This window comes from Phyllostomus discolor, chromosome 9, assembly GCF_004126475.2.
Source record: "Phyllostomus discolor isolate MPI-MPIP mPhyDis1 chromosome 9, mPhyDis1.pri.v3, whole genome shotgun sequence".
Lineage (NCBI taxonomy): Eukaryota > Metazoa > Chordata > Mammalia > Chiroptera > Phyllostomidae > Phyllostomus > Phyllostomus discolor.
Window position 1 is genome coordinate 105259628 of NC_040911.2, and position 18722 is coordinate 105278349.

Sequence of the window (18722 nt, forward strand, 5' to 3'; positions counted from 1 at the left end):
AGCCCATCCGCCTTCCTGCACCCCAGCACAGCCGCGGCCCAGGCGGGGGGAGGGGCCGGGCCGGTGCGGAGCCCCCTGCAGCCCAGCGGGGCTCCGGGAGGGGGGCGGGCCCTCTGCACCGGGGTGCGGGGCTGGGCGGGGGCTCCGAGCGGCCTTGGCAGCCCCGCGTGTATGGCTCTGCAGTGCACCCCCGGGGCTGGTCGGGGGCCCAGCGGGGCCGGTGTGCGGGCGAGCCTGGCTCTGACCCAGCTGGGGGTGGTTTTCAGTTTTCGGCGAACGAGGCTGGTGCACTCGGGGACCAGCGGGGCGTGCCCGCACCAGCGGGGCCCACGCTGCCCCCGAAGGGACCTCAAGACTCCGTCGGGACGCACCCGCGAAGAAGTGCGGACGCAAACCGAGAGTAAACACCAGCCGGCACCAGCGGACCCGCGAACAGCGAACAGAAACACGTAACAGAGGAAACGGAGGCGGCCTCAGCAGCGGGGTGCGGGGCGAGGCCCACTGAGGCGGGGCGGGGCGCTGGGCAGATGGAAGGATGGACGGTCAGGTCCCAGTCCCCTTCAAAATGCAGGCGGGTCCTCCCCGAGGTGGGGACCCGCAGAAGGGTCCTCAGCGGGCCAATGCCCGGCCCCCGGGGCCCCGATGCCCGGGGGCTGGAGCCGTCCCAGGGGCCCTGCTGGAGACAGAGGGGGCACCAGGTGTACCTAGTGACCCCACAGTCAGAGCCGCGGTGGCCCCCGACTGCCCGTCAGCGAGCCTCTGGGTGCCCACCGTGACTGGCGCTGGCCCTGGCTGTGCCCTCTGGGCAGCCCCGCCCCCCCCTCCGCCCGAGCAGTGGGCACAGGCCCCGGGGGGCCGGCAGCCCCACCCCGGGACCCGAGTGCCGGCCCTCCGGCACGTGGTCACCTTCACACAGGCCGTCCCAACAGCCGCTTTGTACAAAACCCTCTGGAATCCAGGGCGGATTCCGGAAGCCTAGGCACTCAGCATGGTTTGGGTTGAAAACGCTATAAATCTGACTCTTCCTAGAAGCCGGCTAAAGGACTCATGGGAAGGCCCCGCGGTGCGCGGGGGTGGCCCCTGAGCGCCGGGCGGCCGCAGGCAGGTGGGCTCGGGGGAGCTCGTGTGCAGGGGGGCCCCTGCCCCTCCACGCAGGCGGGTTCGCCCAGGCCCGCACCCCAGACCCCGGGACGGGCCCCGGGCCCGAGCCCACGCCAACCCGACATGCCGCCCGCACCTGCGCCGGGGCCGGTGCAGAGTGCCAGCCGCACTAAACCTACAGAAAACTGTGGGAAGAAACCAAATCCATAGGATCCACGGCTTTCCACCCTCGGGGTCGGTCCCCAAGACATGTGCTAGTGACGTGCCCCGGCCGCGAGGGCCGCGCCCTCCCGTCTGGCTCCTGGCCGGGCCGGTGTGTAAACAGTGTTCGTAAGCAACAGATGGAAAAATACGTTTCCCGAGAAAACAGGGAGGAGGTTCGGAGCGTGGCGCCCGGTGGGCGTCCCGGGCCGCTGCTGCCGCGGTCCCTCTCCCTCCTCGCGCCCCTTCGGGCTTCTCCTCTCTTTGGTTCGGCAGCCCCACGGGACTCACCGCGCCCCGAGGACGGGCCCGGCCCCTGCCCGCGCAGGGCCTCGCCTCCGGCAGCGGCTACTTGTGCTCCTGGCCCTCGGCCACGGTGGCCACCTCGATGGTGGCCGTGTGCTCCTCCGGTCCCGAGGCCACCACAGCACTCTCCACGGCCCCCGTGGGCACTGTCACGATGGTGCTCCCCCCAGGGGACACCTGGGCCACGTTCTGCAGGGCGGGGCCCAGGCCGGGCAGGGTGAGCAGCTGCAGGGGGCTGACCACCTTGACCACCGTGCTGCCGTCCTGCACGGCGGCCGTGCTCAGGACCGTGAGGCTGGACGCGTCCGGGTGGATCTCCACCGTGCCGGGGAAGGAGGTGCCCGAGGAGGCCAGCACCGTGTAGCCCCCGAGCAGCGGCGAGGCGGGGGAGCTGGCAGGGGCCACCTGGGGGCAGCTCTTGGCCAGCGTGGGGGCGGGCAGGGCGGACACCACCTTGCCAAGCGGCACGCTGGTCAGCTGGGAGACGGGCACGCCGGGGCTGAGGGCGATCTGGGCGGACTGGGCGAGCACCTGCGAGGCAATGGCGGCCGGCCCGGAGGCGGCCCTGGCGAGCCGCGGCCGCTTGGCGGGGGGCGGCAGGGCCACAGGCGTCAGCGTCATGAGCACGTTGCTGAGGTGCTGGGACTTGTGCTTGAGCTCCTTGGCCCGCCGGCGGTGCTCGTCACACTGCTGCTCCAGGGCTGGGGGGACGGTGGGGACAGCGCGTCACACCCTGACCCACCCGCGTGGCGCCACAGAGCTGCTCTCGTGACCGGAGGCAGGACCGAGGTCGGAAGAGCAGGTGGAGCCAGCCTGTTCTACACGCGCGGGCGCACACACAGGCACACACAGGCACACACAGGCCACACACAGGCACACACACAGGCACACACACAGGCACACACAGGCACACACAGGCACACACACAGGCACACACACAGGCACACACACAGGCACACACAGGCACACACGGCCACACACAGGCACACACAGGCACACACAGGCACACACACAGGCACACACACAGGCACACACAGGCACACACGGCCACACACAGGCACACACACAGGCACACACACAGGCACACACAGGCACACACACAGGCACACACAGGCACACACGGCCACACACAGGCACACACAGGCACACACAGGCACACACGGCCACACACAGGCACACACACAGGCACACACAGGCACACACAGGCACACACACAGGCACACACAGGCACACACACAGGCACACACACAAGCACACACAGGCACACACAGGCACACACACAGGCACACACAGGCACACACAGGCACACACACAGGCACACACGGGCACACACACAGGCACACACACAGGCACACACGGCCACACACACAGGCACACACACAGGCACACACACAGGCACACACACACACAGGCACACACACAGGCACACACACAGGCACACACACAGGCACACACACAGGCACACACACAGGCACACACACAGGCACACACACAGGCACACACACAGGCCACAACACAGGCACACACACAGGCACACACACAGGCACACACACAGGCACACACAGGCACACACAGGCACACACACAAGCACACACGGGCACACACAGGCACACCCGCGAGCCCAGACCCCGGGGAGGCGCAGAGGGAGACGGGCACGGCTGGCAGCAGCGGGCTCGGGATTGCGGTCCGCCCCCCCACGGCTCTGCGCACCTGCCCGTGAGCACCTGCCTGTGAGCGCCCGCCTGTGAGCGCCCGCCCGTGAGCACCCACGCAGCGGGACCAGCCCCCGCCCCGCCACAGTGGTGGTCTGAGCATCACGCCACGCCCTGTGGACAGCACTGAGGGCCCTCCTGTCCCGCACGGCCGGCGGGCGCCCCCCACGCACCGGCCAGGTCGCGGGCGTACTGTTCCCGCGAGCGGTCCATCTGGCACTTGTGGCTGGCCAGCACCTTCTTCACCAGGTCCAGCATGCCGAAGTTCTGCACGATGTTGTTCAGCAGCACGGCGTCTGCGGGCCGGGGCGGGGGGGGGGTTAGGGGCGCTGGAGCGGCAGGGCTGGCTGCCCCCGCCCCCCACAGAGGAGCCCCTGGTGCCCGCCATGGCCGCAGCCAGCCCAGCCCCGGCCCCGCTCTGCAGGAAGGGCCGGCGGCCGCGGCCTCACCTCGGAGCTGCAGGGGCGGGTCCTGCACCCGCTGCTGCAGGCCCCTCATGGTCTCTGCCATCTCCTGGTGGAACTCCTGGATGACCTCGTCCAGCAGCCCGGCGTCCTTGAGCCCCCGCCAGAAGGCGAACGTGTCGTCTGCGAAGGGAGGAGAGGCTCAGAGACGGGGCGTCCTTCCCGGGCCCACAGGGGGCTTCAAGCCACGGGGGGAGCGACAGACCCCCAGAGGACACAGTTCTGGGGGTCGCCGGCACCCCCCCACTGGGGTGGGGCCTGAGTTGGCCAGGGGCCAGCCTGGCGGGGACGCAGCCCTGAGCACCTGCGCCATCATGGGCACGGCTCCCCGCGTGGACCCGTCCTCCCGGGGCCTGCCCAGGCCCCGCCCAGGGAGGGAGCCCGCACCTCCGATGGCCGTGGTCCAGTCGCCGGGGTCCTCGCAGGTCTCTATGGTGATGGTGGCGGGAGACCCGTTCACTGCAATGAGACAGAGGCAGGTGAGCCCGCCGGCCTCGCCCCGAAGCGTCCTCTGCCTGGGCCCACGGAGCCCGCGGACGGGGCCCTGGAGCTGGGAGGACCCGCGGCCGCACACGTCACCTGCCTCCTCGCAGGCACTGCAGGCAGGCACTGCAGGCACACACGGGGCGGAGGAGCCGACAGGAACCCCCGTGCCCGGGGCCAAGCCCTCCACACCGGCCCCAGGGTGAGGGCGGGCCGTGCCGCCGCCCGGCCTCCCGCACCTGCCCCCAGCACATGCCCGGCTTCAGCCAAGGCCCCGGCCACTTGCAGCCGGCCCAGGCCGCCCACGCGGGGACAGTGCAGGCAACCTGAGAAGGGCCTCCGGCCCCGACCCCCGATGGCACCCTCGCTTGGGCTCCGGGGCGCCTGGGCTGCGCCGGGCATCTGCCCGCCCCGAGGGAGCGTCGCCACGGTGGCCACCAGAGCCCCAGGGCAGGCAGGCAGGCAGGGGGCGCAGTCCCCGGGGGGGCAGCTGTGTGGGGACACGGGACACCCCACCGTCAGAGCTGCCGGCAGCCCCCGCGGGCTGCCATTCTGTACACACTGCTCGTGGGAGTTTCTAGGTTTTACGACAACAGGGGCTTAGGGAGGAGAGGGGCTCGAGCCATCCTGCCGCGGAGGCAGAGGCTCCCGCTTGCCGCTTGCGCAGTGGCAGGAGGCGGCCACACCTCCAGCTGGGTGGCGGGCAGCAGGGGCGGGGGACGCGGGGGCGAGGCGTGTACCGTCGGCCGCAGCGGGCGTGAGCGGGAGGTACTCGGCCGACGTGGGGCTGCTCAGGGGCACGCGGGCGCCCGACAGGTCGATCTTGGTGCTGCGGCAGGTGTTGGAGCAGACCTTGTCGTGCTGGTAGAAGTCCAGCTCCCCGGAGTCCATGATCTTCCTGCGGAGACAGGGCGGCGGCCCAGCTGAGCTGCGGCGGGCCGAGCTGCAGGGGCCTCGCGCCGGCGCCCGAGGCCACACCCACTCCACTCCGGCCCCGCCCCCAGGAGTCCTCATTGGCTGCTCTGGTCACTGGCCACGCTGGGCGGGGCCTCACGGCAGCCCTGACACCCGGACACCGTCTGGGAAACCCGGACCGGCGGAGGGTGGAGCGCGGGCCGCTGAGTTCCGTGTTCCGCCTGCCCGGGGCAGGAGGCTCCGGGGCTGCAGGGCCCCGGGCCTGGGCCTCGCGCCTCCCAGGCTGCAGCTCCCACAGAGAGTGACCAGCCGGGTCGCGCCCCCGCAGCAGCAAGGGGGCCGCAGGAGCAGGGTCCGCCCTCCGGGTTGGGGCACGGAGGACTGCAGCCCGCCCGCGGTGAAGCGGCCTGGCGCAGCGCGGCCTCCGTCGGACACACCTCTGAGGGTCACCGGGTGGAGGGCGGGGCGGACCCACCCGGGTGCCCCTTCCAATGAGGGCTGGTGGAGGCACCAGAGCAGGAGACGCCAGAACATTCCGGGGCTGCGAGCCTGAAGCCTCAGGTCAGAAGGGGTCCGGAGGCCGTGGCCCCAGGCTGCACCCTGGGAGCCTGGGCAGCAGGTGCTGCCGAGAGCCCCACGCGGGAAAGCCGAGCCCGGGAGGCTGCCAAGCGAGGGACCAGCCAAACAGGCACCGCGGGCCACGGACCCGTGCTCTTGGCACACGCCACCAGGAAGGCCGGCTGGGACGGGCTGGGCGCTCCTCGCCGCTCCTGGAGCACTCACTGCGGCCGGCCGCCGGGCCTCCAGGGGAGCTCCGGGGGCCGCAGGAGGAGACGAGAGAAGCTACAGGTCGGACAGCATCCGGTGGCAGGGGACTGGGCCTGCTCTCCTCACGGCCCAGACGTGCCTCCCGCTCACGCCCCCAAACCAGGGAAAAGCGGCGCCCGTGCGTCCCCACCGGGGAGGGCCACCGGCACAGCCCCCGCCCCGAAGACGCCCACCTGAGCATGATGCCGTTCATCCGGATGGCCCTCTTCCAGTCCTTCAGGGTGGACTTGCCGGCCAGGTGCACGAACTCCTTGGGGCTGATGACGTGCTCGTCGTACTGTGGAGGGGACAGAGCAGAGTGGTCAGGGCGCGCCTCCTGCCACCTCCCGCTCCCGCCCGACAGGTCCCGCCTGACGTGTGTGGGGTCTGGAGCGCGGCCGGGGGAGGCTGTGGCCGAGGCACAGGAGCCCAGGGCCCGCCCTCAGTCCCACACGGGCCCAGGTGAGACCGGGCGTGGCCCTCTTGCCTGCGCGGGGCTGGCCTCCTGCAGCCGCCGGGAGGGACACGCTGCGGGCACACGCTCAGACAGGGCTGGCACATCTCACCACGGACGTCCACGCCAGCGCAACGCGGGACCCGACGTGGAGGGAGCCGCGCCGGCCCATCCTCCTCCCCCACCGCCCCCCAGTGGCATGCACATGCCCGTGGCGGAGCAGGGACGGCCCTCCCTGCTCCAGGCGCTGGGCCCGCCGGTGCCCCCACGGCCGGAACGCAGGCAGCAGGCAGCCCGGAAAGGTCCAGTGTCCCGTTCGGCCCCTTCAAGGAGCAGCCCCGCACCCAGAGGAGCAGAACGAAACCGCGTTCGCTCGGGAACAAGCAGGCCAGGGCGGGTGCGGCAGCGGGTCTCGGCAGACCGGGGCCCTGCCCGGGGGGCCCTGCCGTCTGCCTCAGGTGCAGCCCAGACCACCCAGCCGCAGCTGGTCACAGGGTGCCCCAGCTCTGCCTCCATCACTCGTGGTGGGTCCCGGCCCGTGCAGCCAGCCCAGGACTCCCGCCGAGGGGCCCTCCCCCCACTTCCCTGAGCGGCTGCCCTTTCCCTCAAGTCCAGGGAGACACGCGGTCCCACGCTCAGCCAGCAGGAGACGGCGGGGTCCGGGCTGGCGGAGTCCAGAGCCACGCGGTCCCACGCTCACAGCGCTGCCGACCGCGTCGCACCCTTGCCGGAACCTCCCTGAGATGCGGCATCGGGGCTGCGGTGCCCGGCACGCTCCGCCCCGCTCCGCTCCCCACCGTGCCCGCTCCTCTGCTCCCGCGCCTCCGCCACCCAGAGCTCCGTCGGGCCGCCAGCCCGGACACATGCCGGCCCGGACCCCGAGCTGGAGCCCCCGGTGCGGGGGGAGGAATGGTCCGCCTTGTTTTCTGTCTCTCTGCTGGGGTGGCGAGCTCTCCTTTACTGCAGTGCGTGGCATTCATTCCTCGAGGTGTTTGGGTCTTCTTTTCGGTTGGCCAAAAAGTTCGTCCCTCTTCCCCCCATAAGCTGGCCGCGGTCCAGGCCAAGACTCTCCACAAACTCACCGGCACCGAAGGCCGAGGAGACTGGCCTGCGGCCACCGGACCCACATGCGGCCTGAGCTGCAGCTGCACCCAGCTGTCTGCGAGTCCGTCTGAAAAAGCTCTGTGAGACGGCAGCCAGCCAGCTGTGCCGCCAGCACACACGGAGCAATCAGGGCCGGCGTGTTCCTGTGCCGCCACTGTAATGCTGAAGATGGAAGAAAATACGCCACGTTTTCGGCATGTGTGGCTTTGTTCTTTCAACAAAGGTAAAATGCAACTGAAATGCAAAAAGCCTCGTGCGGTGCGGGGAGAAGGTGCTGCGACAGGTCGGACGTGTCGGGAGTGGTGGGCGGAGTTTCTCGCCGGACGGTGATTGGGCGGGTGGGCGGACCGGCTGCAGGCGGCAGCGGTCCCGGCGGGACGGTGGTTGGGAGCATCAGCATTCTGCCCGCGGGAGAGGGCCGGTTCGCTCAGCACACGCAGACCACACGCTGAAAACCACCCGCACCAGCTTGGTGTCGTTGACTGCGTGGCTGCTGGGGCCCCACGTGGAGAGGGAAGAGCCTTCTGGACCGCGCCTTCCTGCACACGCCCACCAAGCCGCTCTGTCTTCGAACATCCGTGACGGGCGAGGAGACGCGGGCGCCACCGTGTCGCAGACGGAAGCCACCACACCAGCCGCGCCAGGGCCGGTCGCGCCCGGAGGAGGCGACACTGTGTCTGGCGGGGGGGCGGGGGGTCCTCTGCTGCGAGCCCCTTCCGGAGAAGCAGACAGTCACTCCGACCAGCACTGCTCCCGGTGTGGCAGCCGGCGGCCACACTGGATGAGAAGCGTCCGGAATGAGCAGAAGGCAGGGTCCTCCCTCAGGACCGCACGAGACTGCATGCCGTGCCTCTGACGACCGGGCAGACACGGCCGCCCCCCGGCTGGGGCGTCCGGCTCACCGTGCACCGCAGTCCCCGGACTCTGCCCCTGCGCACTGCCACTTGTGCAGGTCTTCACGAAACTCTCTCTCCGGGGACAACCTCACTCCCTGGAGGGCTGCAAAGGCACCGGACCAGCCTCCCGCTCCAAGAGGCCAGCGCCCTGGGAGACGGCGGGAGGGCGGGAGGGCGCGGCGCCTGCGCTGCCCCGAGGAGCTGCTGGGGGGCACGGCCGGGCGTCTCACTTCCACCGAGGCACCGGGCGGCCTCTCTGGCCACCCCGGAGGGGCCTGGGGACGTGTGTGGCCGGAAACGCTCCTCGGGAACTTGGCACGCGTGTGTGCCACCGTGCCCAGGGTGGCCGCCCCGCCCCCGCCCCCGCCCCCGCGGGGCTGGTTTCCAGGAGCCTGTCGGCGGCGGCGGCGAGGACAGACGTGCTTCCCGTCTGTGCCCTGAGGCCAGGTCCGCCCACAGAGCCCGCCCGACGCCCAGGAGCACCGCACGGCACCCCCGCCTGGCCCCCGGCAGCACGCAGGCCCACCGCCGGCGGGAGGGCCGGAACTGGCGCGGCACCGGGCACCCTGCCGGGATGCGCACAGCGCACGGTCAGCTCCAATGCGGACCGTCCCCCGGTGCCTGTCTGGTGTCTTCCCGTGAGCAGCCAGAACTCCTGCCCGCCCGCCGTGAGCTCCCCGGTGCGGGTCTCGCTGTCCTCGTCGGTGGCGGCATTCTGATGCGAGGCCGTCACCGGCCACTCGCGGGCCCGCCACCCCTGCAGGTGAGGCTGGCTGTCCGACTTGGAGCCTTCCTGCTGGCCATGTGTTCGATGCGGGGGTCACGGGGTGCTCCGCCGCCACGTGGGTTCGCCGGCACTCTCCCCCGGCTGGGGCCCCGTCGGCCCGAGCCACGCTGGTGCCCGTGTGTCCCACAGGGAGCGGTGGCCATTCCCCGGACCTGGCCCTGTGGCTTGTCCGTGCAGCCTGGGATTCCAGCCTCCTCCTTCACGGAGGCTCTCAGGCCCACGGTCCTCTCTCCCGACCTCGCCCGCCCCTCCCCCGTGTCCCGCCTCGGGGCACCCGCTCTGCCCCTGCCCCTGGAACAGGGCGGCTCTTCCTCGTGCCCTCAGCGCGGCCCGCCCGTCCGTGGAAGCTGCTCCTCCTCTGCCCTCGAGCCCCTGGACATCAGCCTCCCGGACGGCCCCCGCACAGGTCATGCCCCCGGGAGCAGGGGGCTCCCTTTCTGGGCCTCTCAGCAGCTGCCCTGGGAGAACCGCCCCCCCCACAGCCAGCACGCAGGTCTGAGGCTTGGCCGCGTCGAGACCCTCACCTGCACACACTTCACGTTGATGCCGGGGCACACAAACTTCCTCCAGATCAGGTTGGCTCTGCTGTCCCCACAGGTGATGGGGTACAAGATCTCGGCCTCCAGGCTCTCCCCCTCCTCAGTCACCTTCACTTCTCACCAGGGGCACGGGCGGGGAGAGGGCGAGAGGGTGAGACAGAGTCGGTCACAGCCACCGCCGGGCCCGTCCCGCCAGAGTGCAGGTGCTGCCGAGAACCCAGAGCTCGGGGCGCAGCCAGGGCCCCGAAACTGCGGGCCACCCGAAGAGCCACCGAGGACACAGAGGGAGGGACACCCCACTTGGAGCAGCTCCCGGAGGCTCGCTCAAGGTGGTCCGAGGGGCGCCGAGGCCTCAGCAGGAAGGGTTCTGAGGACCTCCCACGCCTACTCAGGACGTCACAACGGGCGAGCCGCAGCGCGGGCTCCCCCGCAGCCACCCCCCCAACCAGGGCAGACCTGCAGGCGCAGGCGCCTACCTAGCACGGCCTCCTTGAGCTGCGAGGACGCTGTGAAGGCGGCTGCAGCTGCAGCCGCCGCGTTCTCCGTCTCCATGTTGTCCTCGCTCAGGTCGCCCCTGTGGAGGACGTGGGGGCGTCAGGGGGACGTCAGCGAGCCGACGGCCCCCTCCAGCCCGGTCCAGGGACCAGCGCCCCTGCGGGGCAGGGGACCTCTGCCGACAGCCGCGGCGCCGTGGCACCCAGCAGGCGGTCCTGCCAACGGTCTGCTCTGCTCACGGCTGGGCCCCAGGCGCCCACCAGCGCCTGGCAAGTGGGGCGGGCACGCCGCGCCGTGGGGGCCGCCAGCGCTTCGGCAGGAATTCTGAACCCCCGCTTCTCTCCTCGATAAAGTATCTCACTCCTATTGTGAGGATTCCACAGGCTCTCAGAAACCACCAGGAAACACAGCTTTAGAGACAAGGGTCAGATCCTTGGAGACACCCTCGCCGCATCCCACGCAGCAGGGGTGTGTCCACCCGGACGGGGTCCTGGTGACCCCTGGGCTGCACAGGGCCCCCCAGGAAGGTGAGGGAGGTGTGGGCGACCAGGGAGCCTCGCTGCGCCTGGAGGGCCAGCACCACAGCAGCAGCAGCGCAGGCCGGGCCCCAGGGGGCGGCGCCTTGGAGACGGGTGCCACCGGCGCGAGCCACAGGCCCTGGGAGGGTCCCGAGGGTGGTCAGGGCAGCACCGCGGCGGTGCAGGAAGAGGGCACCCTCTTGCGTGCTGGGTGCGCATACCCTCTTTGCTACAGAGCCGAGCTGACCAGGACCCGTGTCCTCTGGATATGCTGACCGGCCCCAGACAGACCCCCAGCAGGGCTCACAGTGCCAGGGCTGCGGTTGGGAGTCCTCCGCCGTAGGGCTGGACATCCCCCACCAGCCTGGTGCCTGGGCGGGGTGCCACGGGGGCGGGGCTCAGCGAGCCGGGCGCCCACGAGAGGAGCTTTGGCAAGGACTTCTCATAGCGCCCAGGGCGCCCCGCCCAGGCAGCGCGGCCTTCCCCACCAAGTCCTCCTCGGCCCGCTGTACTCATCGGGGGCCACCCCCAGTCCTGGGGGCGGGGCTGGAGGAGCCGGCAGAGCGTGTGAGGAGCCGCTGGGGGAGGCCCACCCACAGACAAGCCGCCCGGAGAGCCCAGTGTCACTCGCCGTCAGTGACGCCCAAACCCAGCAAAGCGCCGATGGGCGGGGACGGAGCAAGAGCCTGGGCCAGGATGCAGCGCACAGTGCGGCGTGAGGACGAGAGGGCCCCAGGCACACCACGAAGGGCTGCCCTCGAACCGCGCGGCGTCCACAGCCCGGCCTCCTGCAGGTGTCACAGGAAGTGCCCAGGTCGGGAAGTGCCTGGTCTGGGACCGTCCTCCAAACGTCCTGCTGGACAGTGGAGAGGCTGAAGCCCACCCTTGCGGCCAGTGACACGCTGAGGTCAGTCTGAATGGGCCACACACAAGACACAACAAAGATGACCCGTGGGGGCCGGCCAGCACAACCCCTCGGCGGCCACGGGTGACACAGGGGAGCCCCCTGCCACCACGCGGCAGCCCCCATGGGGACAGCCAAAGGGGCCAGCGGTCCGCCCCTGGGCCAGCTCCCAACGTTCTGCCTGACGTGCACCGTGAAGATGGGAAGAAACACTCCGTCGCCGCGGGGAGTGTCGGGAGAATGCTGGCTCTAAAATGCCACTTTGAAAAACGGTCCCCAATTGTCCCTACCGTCCATCTCATCGGGAGAAGCTCAGGCGTCTCAGGAGATGAGCCGCATGCCCGTGGCGACGTGGGTGCCAAGGACAAGGACCAAGCGTCAGCTCTGTCCTGGGGATGCGACGTCCCCATCCCAGCCACCCGCCTGCGCCAGCCAACCCCCAGCAGGTCCAGGACAACCCTGACGAAGGGCAGTCCCCGCCGCTCGCCCGGCAGGCGCCCCCAGCCGCCCCCGGTGCGGCCGCCCTCACCCGTGAGCAGCCAGGTTGGTCGTCACCAGCACCGTCTTGACCTCCTCCATGCCGCTGCCGTCCACCGCCGTGTCGGGCGTCGTCACCACCACCACCTCCTCCATGTGCATGCTGACGTCGGGGGTCGCCATGGCTCGGCGGGGCTCTCGGGCCAGTCCTGGAGGGGACACGGGGGGCGGGCACGGGCTGGAGACTCAGAGTCAGGGCGGTGGCGGGAGGAGGCCAGGCTCCCGGCGGGCGAGTCTCCAGCTGTTCCCTGCTGCCCCCAGGCCCCGGCGGTGTCCCAGGGCGCTCTCTGCGGAGAGCGGTCACAGCCCTGGCCCTTGCGGCTCAGCGGACCGGAGCATCGTCCCATCAGCTGGAGGGGTGGGCTCAATCCCCGGTCAGGGCGCAAGCGGGCGGCGGCCGATCAGTGTGTCTCCCCTCCCCCCCCTTGTCCTAAACACAGTTAGTGAGCGGGCCCTCAGCGGACCGGAGCATCGTCCCATCAGCTGGAGGGGTGGGTTCAATCCCCGGTCAGGGCGCAAGCGGGCGGCGGCCGATCAGTGTGTCTCCCCTCCCCCCCCTTGTCCTAAACACAGTCAGTGAGCGGGCCCTCAGGTGTGTCTCCCCTCCCCCCCCTTGTCCTAAATGCAGTCAGTGAGCGGGCCCTCAGGTGTGTCTCCCCCCCCCCCCTTGTCCTAAATGCAGTCGGTGAGCGGGCCCTCAGACAGAGGAGGCCGTGCACACGCGTCCCGTCCCTGGCCCGCGGGACCAGCCGGGGGGAGCCTGGGCGGCTGCTGTGAAGGAAGCGTCCTCCTCCTCCCAAGTGGCCAGCGGCCCCCCTCAAGACACCAGCGGCCAGAACACCCGTGGGCTGGGACTAACACGGACCCACACGCAAGAAGGGGACCGGCCACACGCCCGTCACCAGACGAGGGACACACGAGACAGTCTGCGCGCACAGGGACCAGGACCAGGACTCAAGGGCCCAGCGTCGTGGGGTCCGCGCCTGTGAGCGCCGTGAGCGGGGGCACTGGAGTCCTACAGACGGAGAGCAGAGCAGAGGGTCCTGGGGGCCGGGGGCTGGGGGGCCGTGTCTGGTGGGGGCACGGCGTCCGCTGGGAGGCGAGCGAGCTCCGGCAGGGCCAGCCGCACCGCAGCGTGAGAGGCCCCGACGGCCCTGAGCCGCGCCCGCAGCCGGGTGTCCACGGCAGTCCCGTGACGTGTGCGCTCGGCCGGGACGGAACGGACTCTTCCGTGCCGGTGGACCCAGCAGCCTTGTTAGGACTAGACACGGGCTAGAAAGTGGAGGATACCAGAACTTGCTAAAAAAAAGAAAAGCAGCCCTTTCAGACCTTCATCTTGCAGGTCACCCACCCAGTCCTGGAGGGGCAGGGACGCCCTGCCTGGCACGCGGTGCTCGCTCGGGAGAGGCGCCCACCCTCCACCGCCCCCAGCAGACTTGCCCTGACCCTGACCTCCCGCCAGAGCGCACCCGCCCAGATTCAGTGAGCGGTTCCGAAAAGTGGCCGCCGCAGGGGCTCCAGTGTCCGCACGTCACACCGCCTGCTGCTGGCGCTGGGACACCCTCAGGACCGTCTGCTGGGGACAGCGAAGGCAGACCTCCTGGCTTCTCCGACTGGGGCCCACGCAGCGCCTGCGGGCTCTGCCCCTCCGGCACCAGGAATGGCCCCAACAGCCCCTGGAGGAAGCCACGGGCAAGACGAGCCAGAGAAGGGAGCGAGCGCTTCCCGGACCGCCCACCTCACCGGACAGCAGTGCCCGTCACTTCCACCGCGACCGGAGAGGGCAGGACCGAGGCGTGGGGGCATGTGGGCGTGACACCCTGCGGAGGAAGGCTGCCTTCTCGCCAGACAGGCGAGGAGAGCTAGGGAGCAGCCCACGGGCGCCCTGGCCTTGCAGGGGGAGCCGGGAGTGGAGCTGGGGCGAGGCCGGCCAGAAGGTCAGGGTCAGAGCGTGCAACGGGAAACACGCGGACGTCCCTCTGGACGCACCCGCACGCCGGAGCTGGTGGCCGGATGCCCGGACGTCCTCCTCTCTCACTTCAGGAGGGTGCAGCGAGGGGAGGACAGGCAGTGTAAAAATTCGGGGGAAAACCGTATTTAAGAACCTCAGAGGGTCCTCACATATTGGAGCCATTTCCCGGCTGACGCCGGAGCCCCGCCCACAGGGGGCGGGGCTGCCGCGGCAGGGGGCGGGGCCAAGTCCCCAGGCGGTCAGCAGCCGCTTTTCGGCCCTGGAAGCTGCGAGGAGGGACTCGTGGACGCTGCCAGACACGCCGCGCAACACGCAGGCTGTGTTCCAGATTGTGGCTCTGACACAACGAGCTCTAAGCTGCACGGATAAACTGCACGTAAGGCATTACTGACCTGCGGTGCGTGCATCGCAGGGTTCCGCTCTCTCACCGAGGCGCCTCCTTTCCCTGGAGGGGGGCCCCCAGGAACCACTGGAGTTCGGCTCCCACTGACAGCCGCAGAAAGGCCGGGGCTCAGCCCCCAGGCAGCTCTCCTCACCCCGACTTCGAAACCGCAGCTCACTGAGTTGTGTGAACACACAAAACGGAACCCCTGCCTCTCACGGCCACTGCGGTGAAGTCACTCCACGGGAAAGTGCCGCAGTTTAGACAGAGATCAAGGCCCCTCCCGGGGGCACTGGCTCCGCCTGCCCAGCCCACGCCACCCCCGGCACTGGGCTGGGTTCCTTACGCGTGGAGATTGAGCCCCAACTAATTTAGAGGTAAGATGAGAAAACACTTTAAGATCATTCTCGGGAAGGAAGAGGGTATAAGGGTGATAAACGGTAATAAATGAAAATAAATGGTGATGAATGTAAAAAACACAATAAAAAATAAACTATTAGCCCTGGCACTCCCGATTGAGCACTGGCCTGTGAACCAACAGGCTGCCGGTTCGATTCCCAGTCCCAGCACATGCCTGGATTGCAGGCCAGGCCCCCAGTAGGGGGCGCTCGAGAGGCAACCACACATTGATGTTTCTCCCTCTCTTTCTCCCTCCCTTCCCCTCTCTAAAGTAAAGAAGTGGAACCCTTAAAAACATCACTCTTGGGCATAAGTACACACAAACAGGACGGAAGTGCCAGTGTGCAGTCAGGTCTTGGGTCAAGGCCGGGCTTCCCTTGCCCTCTGCAGCTCCTTCCTCTCCAGGGGACACAGGGCGTCTGCGGGCAGCAGCCTCCCCGGGTGGTCTGGCCACAGACCCCTCAGCGGCGAGGGTGGGGGCTCACGCCCCAGGCCTTCCACCTCTGCCGTAGGAGGTCTGTCTTTGCCGAGGGCCAGGTCGGCACAGCCCGCAGGCCGCCTCTCAGAACCACAGCGCAGAACCCTCGGAGCCCTGACCCGCCCACCCCCACCGGGCTCTCCCCCCCCTCCCCACAGTCCTTCTTCCACTCCCTCCTTGGTCCCAGACGCACAGAAGCAGCTGCACACTGTCACTTCCGGGAAGCATTTTTCTCCGTCTGCTGAGATCCTGCTACCAGGCTTATCCTGTATTTGCCTCAGATGAACTTTTTAAAAGATTTTATATAGTTTTAGAGAGAGGGGATGGGAGGGAGAGAAACGTCAATGTGCAGTTGCCTCTCACACGCCCCTACTGGGAACCTGGCCCACAGCCCAGGCATGTGCCCTGGCCGGGAATTGAACCGGCCACCCTTTGGCTTGCAGGCTGGCACCTGATCCACTGAGCCGCACCAGCCAGGGCTCAAATGAATTATCACAAGAATCCTCCACAGGCCTGGATGTTCTTACGTTGACACTTGGATGAAAATACCCCGAGAGACACAGCAGAGGTCACGTACCAGGGACAAGCACAGTGTCTTGGATCCTCTCTGTGTCTCAAATGTTTCATTAGTCGCCAACGTTTTCTAAGTTTATGAATTTCACATTAAAAAAATTAGATCTCGCCCTGGCTGGCATAGCTCAGTGGATTGAGCTCGGGCTGCGAACCAAGTGTCGAGGTTCGATTCCCAGTGAGGGCACATGCCTGGGTTGCAGGCCACGGCCCCCAGCAACCACACATTGATGTTTCTCTCTCCCTTTCTCCCTCCCTTCCCTCTCTAAAAATAAATAAATAAAATTATTTTTTTAAAAAGTGTAACTTTCTACACTTGTAATTTAAATAAATAAATAAATAAATAAAAAATAAAAAAATTAGATTTCCAGCTTCTCTTAGAAAATGTCGGAAGCAGCAGCCCTGGAAGGTGGTTCCTCTGGTCCTGCCTCTCCCGGGCACCTGGGCCTCTGCGTCCAGGTCCAGGGTGGGCACTGGAGCCCCCACTCTGGTCCCAGACAGGCGCACCGGCACCTGCGCACGCAGCCCTGCACACGGGAATCAGTCTGTGCTCTGAAAATACACGTGAGCAGCCTCCCCTCCCAGCTCAGGCACAAAACGGCTCACATCTGAACCAGAGTTACAAGTGTTCTAAGTTCCCAGACATGCCTGCATGTTGGTGCACACACATGCAAGTTCCTCCCCCACCCAGTGTGTCTGCTCACAGGTTTTAAGACACTGCCTATGAAGAAATGATTTCTGAGCAAGCAGTCTGCTGAATCGGCTATGTTTGGGGTGTATTTAATCCATCTGGATTTACCTTTGATGAGGCTATTTTGTGTACTGTTGGTGGGAACGCCGACTCATGTGACCACTATGGAACATTGGGTGGTTTTCTCAAAAAATTAAAAATAGAACTAGCACATGGTCCAACCATCCTGCTTGTGAGCATTTGTCCAAAGGAAATGAAATCAAGATACCTGCACCCCATGTCCAGGGAAGCATTACCCACAGTCGGCCACATACAGAAGCAGCCTGAATGTCACCTGGTGGCTGGACAGATAAAAACAGGTATCTGCCCCGACTGGTGTGGCTCAGTGGCTTGGGCATTGTCAGTTCGATTCCCAGTTAGGGCACATGCCTGGGTCACCAGCCAGGTCCTCAGTAGGGGGTGCTTGAGAGGCAACCACACATGGATGTTTCTCTCCCCCTCTCTCTAAAAATACATAAAATCCTAAAAAAGAAAACGTGGTGTGTCAGTGGAATATAAGTTAGCCTTAAAAGAAGGAATGCTGCCGCTTGTGACAGCATGATGACCCAGAGGACATTACGCTAAGTGGAACAGGCCAGACCCAGAAAGACAAGTCCTGACCCCACTTATGTGAGGATCTAGGAGAGCCCAACTCACAGCAGGAGAGAAGAGTTGGGGGGCAATTTTATCCGAGTCCAAAGCTTCGGCTGCACGCGATCATCCCGGAGCGCCCAGTGCAGCCTGACCCATGGCTAAGGACACTGCCGGGTGCACTTAAGAGCTTGTGGGAGGGTGCACCGTATGTCAACTGCTTTTTATAGCAAAATGAGGATAAATAAGAGGGTGGGAGCTGGTGTGCACGATCATGGACCAGACTGCGGTTTCCGGGTGGGTACTCATCCCCGAACTCAACTCGTACACATCGCTCCTGTGCGGCTTTTTCTGGGTCCGAAAACAAGCGAAAAGCCGACAGCATCAAAACTTGCATTGGAAGTGTCAGCAAAGGGACAGACGGGCTCAGGGAAACGAGTCGGCCAACGAGAGGGACTGCGAAGTTCACCCGGCGCACAGCAGGTCCCTTCACTCCCAGCAGTGGGCCCGCGGGGCCGCGCTTCCCACCCGGGGCCGCGTGGACACGGTTCCCTGCGGGGGAGGAGGTCCGCGGGGACGCGGTTCCCTGCGGGGGAGGAGGTCCGCGGGGACACGGTTCCCACCCGGGCCTCGTGGACACGGTTCCCTGCGGGGGAGGAGGTCCGCGGGGACACGGTTCCCACCCGGGCCGCGTGGACGCGGTTCCCAGCGGGGGAGGGGGCCCGCGGAGAAACAGTTGCCAACCCGGGGCCTCGTGGACTCGGTTCCCTGCGGGGGAGGAGGTCCGCGGGGACACGGTTCCCACCCGGGCCTCGTGGACACGGTTCCCTGCGGGGGAGGAGGTCCGCGGGGACACGGTTCCCACCCGGGCCGCGTGGACGCGGTTCCCACCGGGGAAGGGGGCCCGCGGAGAAACAGTTGCCACCCGGGGCCTCGTGGACTCGGTTCCCTGCGGGGGAGAGGCCCGCGGCGACACGGCTCCCAGCCGGGCCCGCGGCCACACCGAGGGCCACCCCCTGCGCCCGCCGCCTTCCGGCAAGATGGAGGCGGGTGCGGCCGCCGACGCCGCCTGACGCGGGCCCGTGACGCCCGTGACGCCCGCCGCGCGCCGCCGCCCCTCCCCCGCTCCCCTCCCCCCGCCGTAACGTCCTGACGCTCCGCAGGGACCCCTGACTGGACGGCGGCGCGCGGCGGAGCGAGAGGCCTCGCCGCGGGGGGCAGCGGGCGCTTACCTGGGCCGCGGCTGGGCCTGCGCGGGCGCCGGCGGGCGGGGGGCGGCGGAGGCCGGCGGCGGGGGCGGCGGCGGCGGCCGCGGGCTCCGCTCCTTGTTGGGGATTCGGCGGCGGCGGCGGCGGCGGCGGCAGCGCGGGCGCGCGC

The 18722-nt window shown here is 68.0% G+C and overlaps 1 protein-coding gene across 1 annotated transcript; it reads right to left on the bottom strand.

The window, feature by feature from the left end:
* Positions 1–854: 854 nt before the first annotated feature.
* On the bottom strand, positions 855–18694 carry GMEB2 (glucocorticoid modulatory element binding protein 2). The gene is made up of 10 exons (XM_028524127.2): positions 18578–18694; positions 12216–12372; positions 10246–10343; positions 9755–9882; positions 6184–6287; positions 5008–5165; positions 4172–4243; positions 3770–3907; positions 3494–3616; positions 855–2309 (listed from the first exon to the last, which is right to left on the bottom strand). The coding sequence occupies exons 2-10, from the start codon at positions 12344–12346 to the stop codon at positions 1651–1653; spliced, it is 1611 nt and encodes a 536-aa protein (XP_028379928.1). The 5' UTR covers positions 12347–12372; positions 18578–18694; the 3' UTR covers positions 855–1650.
* Positions 18695–18722: the final 28 nt, after the last annotated feature.

What these genes read in the sequence shown, in the direction of transcription:
- GMEB2 (XM_028524127.2), bottom strand. Translation starts at nt 12,346, where the DNA reads ATGGCGACCCCCGACGTCAGCATGCACATGGAGGAGGTGGTGGTGGTG. An exon ending in CTGGACCACGGCCATCGGAG is followed by an intron (nt 3,908 to 4,171) that starts GTGCGGGCTCCC and finishes CTCCCTTCGCAG; the next exon opens with ACGACACGTTCGCCTTCTGG. An exon ending in GTACGCCCGCGACCTGGCCG is followed by an intron (nt 2,310 to 3,493) that starts GTGCGTGGGGGG and finishes CCGTCCCCCCAG; the next exon opens with CCCTGGAGCAGCAGTGTGAC.